At 36.8% G+C, this 9653-nt stretch overlaps 1 protein-coding gene across 1 annotated transcript; it reads right to left on the reverse strand.

Moving 5' to 3' along the window:
* Positions 1 to 236: 236 nt before the first annotated feature.
* Positions 237 to 746, reverse strand: LOC131008459 (uncharacterized). The gene has a single exon (XM_057935335.1). The coding sequence runs from the start codon at positions 744 to 746 to the stop codon at positions 237 to 239; it is 510 nt and encodes a 169-aa protein (XP_057791318.1).
* Positions 747 to 9653: the final 8907 nt, after the last annotated feature.

Genomic DNA, 9653 nt, shown 5'->3' on the forward strand with positions numbered 1-9653 from the left:
TTGCTTTCTGGATTCGCCAAATAATACAACGTGTTGCAAGGAAATTGGTTTTTCCTTTCAGTTGTATCAAACCTTGTGAAAACATTTCTCCATTCTTCAGGGCACTTGAGTTTTACTCTTATGCCTTGAATTGGTGTTTCCTGAAGTGTTTTTCTCTCATAAGAGTGAGAAAAACTTCTTTCTAAAGGCTTTGAGGTAAGCCTTTCTCCTTGGAACGACATTCTCGGCGCTTGCAATCAGAGACTTTCCTCGTATTTCAGCACATGTTTGTCTCCAATGTCGATGTCGATTTCCCTTAATCGTGGGATTTCAACGTGATCCGGGCCAATAGCCTTGGCCACCTCCTTACATATTTCTGGGATTTCAATGAAATCTTTTCCCAAAAATAGATTCGTGTGGTGGGAATTTGATAGGGCATATGATACTTGATACGTAATCGAATATGGCCTATTTCCTCCCGTCATTAGCTCCTTCCTCTTGTAATCCTGATATAATGTCAGGGTTCGGCTGAAGGCTGCATCTTGGAGATTATAAGCGATCTGTGGATATAACTCGGCTATAATCTGTTTGGCATAAAGGTTGCCTGCAAAGGCTCCCAATACTGAATCCTTTGCATTTGTGATTCTCTTATCACAAATAGCAATGTCGATTGGTGTATCTGTTCCTGGATAAAGAGCAGATTTGATCACCAACTGAATTGCCCCTATATGAATCCATTTCATCGTATTAGCGACTTCTGGCTTCATTTTCTCGAGATCCCTCCTCACGTCGTCGGCTGGAATTAATTGGATCTCCACTTGGTTGTTTGCCAATTCTATTGGAAGTGACAACTCCCGGCTGGAAGTGATGTCTTCTTTTGAATGGACTCAAGCTTTGTATAACTTGATCCAATCTTCCTCTAGAAAACCCCTGGAATGTTTGTATATCCACAGTTTTATTCTTGATTCTTTCCACGAGCTTGTCTACCACCTTCTTTTGTGGGATCAGAGTATGGCTAGTATAGCGCTTCTGATCGTCCTTTTGGTGGTGGGTAACAGCCTCGTCTTCTTTAGTCTGACTCGTCTCCGGATGATCCATCAGTCATTTCCGAATCTTCAGAGCTAAAGACTTCTTCCTGCTCATATATACTCTCGTCAGAGGATATATCTTCGAACTGATATACGGGTATCAATTCCTGGTTGTAAAGGGTATCTTCAATATCCGGTGTGGATTCGAATCTCCTTATCCCTCTTTTCTCGTTGTGGGAAATTTGTGGAAATATGCCCCTTTGCACCGCATGTCCAGCAATTGCAATCTTTGAAACTTTCATTTGTCTTGGCTTGGGTACGCCTGAAAGTTTTCCTTGCCGGGATTCGCTTTTGAGATGAAAACCGGCTCCTTGATGGTCCGCTCCGTTGGCCTGATTTGTAGGAGCGTGCCTTCTGTCTGGTCCACATAGTCCTTGGCTTCCAAGAACTCCTTCTTGATTTTCTTTCATAGGGTTGGTACCTATGTTTCTTTCTGCTCCTCCGTTGATACAGCAACTCAGCTCCAATCTCTGTTGGAAGGTCCAGATTGTTGCACATCAATGGAGATGCTTTATTGAGTTTCCTCAATTTTTTGAGGTTTCTCTGGTCTGCCGCCTTCTGGCACCATTCAGACAGCTTCTTGTGGACATATGACATCCTTCTTGATGCACTATCAAGTGGATAATCTCCTGGTGACACGTACTCGTTGATGAGCATTTCCCTCCATGGGCTTGGGAACTTTGTGAAAAAGAGATCCCTGGCGGTCTGATCATCTACTAACCCCATATGCGTATATAGGGCATAAAGGCGCAGAAACTCATCGAGAGCTTTTGGCTCCAGCACTATCAATCTTAGATTGTAAAGTGCTTGTCGATATTTTTTGCGCTTCTCCTCTCCTGAGGCTTCAAAGAAACCCATTCCAAGAAAATGGATTTTAACCTGGTGTACGGCATTTTCGAGGATCTCCAGGGCTGAATCTTTGTTGAACAACTCAATTTTTCCCTCCGTTGATGCCTTATCCCAGAACTGTTTTGTCATTCCAGCAAAACTTGCCTCAAAATTTTTGATAAATTCATCTTTATCATATTCGATCGTGGCAATCACAACCTTCATAGCTGAAGCCCAGTCATCGATGAGAACTTCCCAATCTTTAAAGCTGGCTTCATCGAGGTTGAGAATCAATCCATATGGATGGATTGGTTCGAGTGTGGCCTTCCCTACAGGGGTATCCTGCATCTTGGGCCGGCGTCTTCTGGTTCGTTGATACTGACTCGATTCCTCACGAGCGGCACCTTTCCTGAATGATTCTTCTTGTGGGTGCTCGGTTTTGGGCACCTCTCCTCCTTGGTTCATCTTTAGATCAACCATATTTAAGTTAGCAAATGACTCTGCTAACTCTTGTAGATCCTCTAATCCGATTCGATCAAGGTTATTCATGTTTTTTCCTTTCACGATTCGGATTATATCCTCCGGCTGCAATTCCTTGGGAACTGCATTGATTGGTAGTGGATACGTCGGGTCTTTAGACCATTTATTCCAAAGTCTTCCGGAACATGGTTTCCGCCGTTCGATGTCCTCCACCCTCTTCTGAATATCACGCAAGAGTTTTAAGATTTTCTCTTGTTTGAGTGATATTTGGCTCATCTCCATTGGTAGATTATATAGCTTGATGCCATAATATTCCACCGTTCTTTGGATCTCCCGCAAGTTGACATTGTCGGAAGAGTTGGGCTCGATCTTTTGATAGCTTGGGTAAGCTACTCCTGTTTTGTCCTTCTGTTCCATCAAATGTGTAGTTGATGGAGGTTGGCTCTGGCTCGTTCATTTGCCGATTTGGTCTCGGCAATTTCCAGTAGGGCATCAAGATATCCCCGTATGTACGTGATAATCTCACGAACAGTCTCCTCGTCCTCAGTAATGTGAACCGCTAAGGCTCGGCAATACACTCGTAATTCTCCTAGTAGGCGACTGTTTTCTCTCTCCAAATATTGGAGAGAAATCCTGTATACAAGACATCTCGGACACTCGTCCGGATCCATAAAATTTTAATGGAGTCTCCTCCCACATAGGTTAATCATAAAATAACTTAAATATAATATAATTCCTCAATAAAAACCCACTCTGATACCTAGGGCTGTCAAAATGGGCCGAAAATGGCCCGGCCCGATGGGCCCGCCCGGCCCGCCCGTAATTTTGGCCGGGCTGGGCTAGGATTTCCAAGGCCCAAAAAAAACCGGGCCTCCCTGGCCCGGCCCATGCGGCCCGCCAGGTCACCCGGCCCGCGGGCCAAAAAGCCCGCCGGGCTTTCGGGCCTAAATCGGCCCGTCAGTATAGAATGTGAAAATTTCAAAAAATTATATCTCCTCCCAAATTCCAATCGGCCAATCCCAATGAAACCAACCCAATCTAAGTCAATTTCTTCAATTGACGACAATGACGAGTCGAAGTCTAACTTAGGATTTAAATTAGCAATCAACAATCAATATTAAATTATTTTTACTTGAAAGATTTATTTATTTTTTATTATTTTTTGTGGTTGTTATTTGATTCCAGTTGATTTGATTACTGTATTAATTAATTTGTGAATAAACCGTTTTCAGTTTTTGTTATTTTTGCAATTAGTTTTTGTTTTTTTACTTGTATTCATATTATTTACATTTAGTTTTAGTCATATTTGTTTACATTTAATTTTAGTCAATTATGTAATTTAGATGTAGATTGTTTAAGGTCGAATTTGTTTTCATTTTTTTCTTTAAATTTGATTTAATTTATTAATTTTTGGAGCTAAAAAGAAAAAGAAAAAAAATATAATTTTTGGCCCGTTTTGGCCCGGCCCGCCCGGCGGCCCGTATAGGGCCGGGCTGGGCTTCATTGTTCAAGGCCCGCTGAAATTTTGGGCCGGCCCGACCCGGCCCAAAAAATTGCCTAGGCCCGCTGGGTTGGGCCGGGCCGGGCCGGCCCGCAAGGTTTGACAGCCCTACTGATACCATTTTGTGGCGAGCGTCGGTTAACAAATTTTATCCAAAGTATTATCAAATTCAAGAACAAGTGGGGTATATTCACAATAAATCTTTTGAAGGGGGTAAATTTTAAATATTCAAAACTTGGAAAGTGTCAATTTCCAACAAATCTTAAAGTTGGTGTATTATTTGACAACTTTGAAAGTTGATGGGAAAAACCAAAAAATGCTTAAAGTTCATGTATTTTGAGGCCAATAACCCTTTTATTTAATTAACTCCACTCGTAACTGACTTGTTGCTAGATTTTAAATTATAGTTATTTTAATTTAATTTAATTTAAATAAATGATTAATGAATTAAAAAGAAATAGATACACTATTATTATTATTATTATTATTATTATTATTATTATTATTATTATTATTATTATTATTATTATTATTATTATTATTATTATTATTATTATTATTATTATTATTATTATTATTATTATTATCATTTGAAGAACGTTTACAGGCATCTTTTGGTAATATGATCATTCATAATTTTCTTCATAAAATAAACTATAATACCCCACTGTCCACAAAAAAATATTTTATTTTAATCATTTTGGGACATCTATAAAAATTAGTCAATTTCATTTTTGAAAACTTTCTTCTTCGCATAGTGGGCCCTTTATCCACTTACAATACAATTACTTATCATTAACACTATTTTTTAAGTGAAACGCTCTCTCCACTTAAAATACATTAACCATTTTTCATTAAAACCTGAGTCATCCTCATCTAGGACTATTTTTGTGGACGGAGGGTAATGTCTTTTGATTGCTGTATTATTTTGTTCTATTAATAATTTTCCTACATAAAATAAATAGAAATGCATAATATAATAAATCAAAATATCATAAATAAAAAAGAAAAGGAGAAAATAACAACCAAAAAAAAAAACACTTAAGAAAAATTGAAACATCTCCGATATTTAGAAAAAAAAATATAAATAAAAAATTATTTATTCGATTGATATAATTATAATTTATTTATTTATTTCAAATTCATTATATACCTAAATAATTACTTTCCATGATCTTTCATTATATTGTCCAAGATAAAACTAAACAAAAACACTAAAATTGTGTTTTGTGTAAGGAATAAATAAATAAAATTAAATTGTTACACACTTTTTATCTTTTCTAAAATTACATAGCCTCATTTTATATAATAACTGGCTGTATATTTATTTAAAAATATTACTATATTAGCAGATATTTTACTATATTGTCCATATTTAAAATGGAATTATTTACTTTTTTATTTTTGTGTAAAGTCAGATTTAATAATCAATTACTTGGATGATAGTACTAAAAATGCACGCATGCACACCTTTTTGTATATAATTTTAAGAAAAAATTACAAAAATCAATTAATTGGATGAAAGTTTGAGAAAGTACATATACATGTTTATGAAATAATAAATTTTTTAAAATATATTAAAATAACATATGCGTTTTATATGAAAAGAAAGAAATAACTAATAAAATTAAGGGTTAAGTATCAATTTGGCCCCTAACGTAGAGGCCCCTGTAGCTATTAACACCCTATGGGCAGGGGTGTGTCAACTAAGCCCCTGAAGTACCTAATTTCCGCCAATTAACCCCTCCGACTTAACGGACGGTTAACACTGTTAACTATTTTAATTTTTTATTTTATTGGTGGTGGGATCCACACCATCTTCTTCACCAAGCTCGCCGGAAACCTAATGCACCCCTTACCGAAAATCCGGAGTGGTGGCAACGACGGTGGCCGACGGAGCTCTGGTGGCGAGCCGCGAGCTTGGCAAGGCGGCGCGTTGAGAAGGCTCAGCCGCTTTGTTGCTGCTCCTTTCGCTGCTATGGAAGACCGAAGGTGGCGCTCAGGGCTGGAAAATGAGGGAGAGTGGTGGCTTCGCGGTGGTGGTGCGGCAGAGCGCAACGGCGGCGCGGCCAAGCTGTACGCAGCTGCCGACTGCTGCTGGAGTTGCTGTCGAGTTGTTGCTGCTGTTGTTACTCTGTTGCTGCTGCCGCTTTTACGCCGTGGAGGAACGGCAACTGGTGGTGGTGGCGAGGAGAGACGGTGGCGGTGGAAGGTGGCGGCTGCTGCCTTTGCGCAAGAGAGGGAGTAGGCCGAGAGAGAAAGTTGAGTGTGAGAGATGAGATAGACGAGAGAGAGCAGAGCGTGAGAGAGAGAGATGCGACGCCGGAGTTTCGGGGAAGGGGTGGATTAGGTTTCCGCCGTGTTTCCGGCGAGCTTGGTGAAGAAGATGGTGTGGGTCCCACCACCAATAAAATTAAAAAAACTAAAAAAATTAAAATAGTTAACGGTGTTAACCGTCCATTAAGTCGGAGGGGTTAATTGTCAAAAATTAGGTATTTAAGGGCTTAGTTGACACACCCCTGCCCATAGGGTGTTAATAGAAACAGGGGCCTCTACGTTAGGGGCCAAATTGAAACTTAACCCTAAAATTAAAACAACACCCGGATATTTAAAGTAACATATATTAGTAAATATTTTTTAATATATAGTTTGAAGAATTAATTAATAGTTAATTAATTGAATGAGAAATTTGATAAAATATCTTATACATATAATCAGTGACGTAGCCAGACTTTTTAGCTGGGGGGGGGCCAAATACTCTCTTCGTCCCAACTAATTTAATCAATATTCATTTTTGGACCATCCTAGCTAAATTTATTTCAATTTTCTAATATGGAATAAATATAAGCAAAAAACATCTAATCACTTATTCATTTTATTACCAAATACACTAATTTTGATGGAAAACAAAGAAAAAATACATTTTCATCCATTTTCCACCATTTTCACATGTTTATTATGATGAAAAATTTTCTCTGGCCAGTGTGAAATATTTTATCGGGCATCCCCTTTTCACTCATTTTCTCTCCAATATTAAATAATATTATTCTAAGATATGGGTGTGAAAATATTTTTCAACATTTTATCATCTTTTCATCTCTAGCAAAACATATGATAAAAAAAAGGAGAAAAATATTTTCTCACCTTTTCTTATCTATTATTTTTCAATAATTTTTTTTTCAACCAAAGTAAACACACCCTTAAAACACTAGTTTTACAATCAGTTCAATAGCTTATCTCCCACACGTAGAGAAAAATTGGGATTATTACTAAAATAAGAATATTTATGTATTTATTTAATATTAAATATAAAATTACTAAAATACCCCTAGTGTTTTTTAAAATTTCCAGGGGGGCCCAGTGCCCCCACTGCCCCCCTCTGGCTACGTCAATGCATATAATTATAATTTATAATTTTAAAAATGATCTAATATTCAATTAATTAAATGAGATTATTGAATTAGCTTTCCTTAAAACAAATTATAATAAATAATATGTTATCATTTTATGATAATTACATAATATGATATGAATAACTTTTTAATATAAAATAAATAAAAATACTTCATAATTTCATAATTTTAAAAAGTGTTGGGAACTTAATGAAATATCACAGCCCTAGTTTTGATGATACCAAAATTCTTAGGTTTTCTTTGTAATGGACTAGAACTTTCCGAACTCAAGTGTTGGAGTTCACTTTCTAGTTTATCTAGTGTTCTGAAGACTGAAGACCTGAGGACTTAAGACTGACGACTGAAGACCTCAACTGAAGTTAGCTGTGAAAAGGCCAAGTCAAATACTGACGTTTTGACTGAAAGAGTTGCTTACTGAAGAATCAGTTATGGCTTAAGTAATAATGTAGGCCACGTGGATTTAACGGACTGATACTCAAGTCAAGTATCAATTGACATTCTTCCTCGGACTGAAACTCCTGAGTATAAAAGAAGTTACGTACCTTCCAGTACAACCGCATTAAATATAGAGATATTGAAGATCGTCATTTCTCTGCAGAGTATTCCTTTTTGGTGATAACTTTTCAGAGGCGCCTTACCTCTTGTACCTTAGACGCCGTTCTTCACCAAATTAAGGAACCTCGAAGATTGAAGCCTTAGCCAAATTCAAATTACTCTCACAAAGGATGAATTCTTGAACTATCTCAGCCAACGGATCTATTCAAGACTTCTCCTATAAATAGAGCTCGAGGAACACAACAATCTTCACTGATTCAAACGCACAAGCTGAAACTCTGCCTAAATCGCAACTCAGCCATTCACTGCCTTCAAAGTTTTGAATCGAATAAGAGAATTCTCAAAGCCAAAATAAGTTCTCTGATTTCATACATTCTCTTAGTTCCTTAGGCAAATTCTTTGTAATATCTAAAGCCTAAGTTTCCGATTACATGGAGTCTGTTTTCTATAATCTAGTTGGTACTTCAAACCCCTTTTAACCCGAGAGAAAAGAGAGTTTGAGTAGAGAGTTTAGACCAGTGTTCTGACTCCAAGAGATCTTAGCCACCCGCTGGAAAAAGGTACTTGTGTCTTAGCGTGCTAAGAGTGAGCGAGAAATTCAACCCAGAATGTTGGTACTGAAAATTGTATTTTCAGTCTAAGGTTTGCTGTGCACCCGTAAGCACAAGCCCAGAGTGATTGTCAGTGTGATTAACTGACCGTGGACGTAGGAACTTGTTCCGAACCACGTAAAAATCCTTTGTTGTTTTCTTTTTCAGTTTTACTTTCTTATCTCTGCACAAACTTCTTTTTAACTGAAACTGATTAATTGCAAAGTGAAACCAAACGCCTGACAACGTGCTAATCACAAAGGCTATTTCTTAAGTTTAAGTTTTTCCGCTGCCAGTGTTATTAGTCTAACTGATAAATCTTTGGATAATCAGTAAGATTCATAACACTCATCTGTTTCAAAATCTGACTGAAGTCCCTTTTTGGATATCAGTCAAAGTTTCGTTGTTTAACTGAAATTGTTTAACTGCTCTTCTCTGTCAAACTCTTTCAGTATCAGTCAACAATCCTTCAGTTAACAACAAGATTTTCAAAAAATAGCCTACAGGTGTATTCCCTCTCCCCATACACCTGTTCAGCGACCCTCCGGGACCCAATAAAAAGCTGATACAATTATAAGTTCAAGTAAAATATCATTAATTTTTTTGTCTAAAAAAATATCATTAATTTTTTAAGCAAATATATTATTTATAAATATAAATTTTATTATGTATTATACTTTAAATTATCATAACATTCTTATTTTAAATCTATTTTTTGCATATTATACATCAAATTAAAGGTTATTTGATGAGCTTTCATTGAAGATATAAATTGCATATTTTATTTAACTCATAGTGACTTTGAAAATGAAAAAAATGCATTCTATCTATAAACTAAAAAAAATAAAGAAGTAAAAGATAAAAAATAGTATACCACACAAATGAATTTGGGGTTTGTATTCCATAATTAAGTTCTCGGCAGTTTTTTTTAAGTGGGTGTATAGTTCAAAACAACAATATTATTGACAAGTAGAATACCAGTCAGTATTTAATACTCCCTCCGTCCACGAAATGAGTACTCATTTGTGGACGGCACGGGTTTTAAGAAATGTATGGAGTGTAGTGTGAATAGTTTAAGGATCCCACTTTTTTAGTGTATTAATTAAAGAGATGTGTGGGTACACTTGCCAATTTTTTTTAGAAAAGGGTGAATAGTATGAACACGCAACAATTTTCTAGCAGTCTATTTATCTGGCAAAAGAATTGGGAAAGTCCGCCT

This window comes from Salvia miltiorrhiza, chromosome 2 (genome assembly GCF_028751815.1).
Source record: "Salvia miltiorrhiza cultivar Shanhuang (shh) chromosome 2, IMPLAD_Smil_shh, whole genome shotgun sequence".
In the NCBI taxonomy this organism is placed as follows: Eukaryota; Viridiplantae; Streptophyta; class Magnoliopsida; order Lamiales; family Lamiaceae; genus Salvia; species Salvia miltiorrhiza.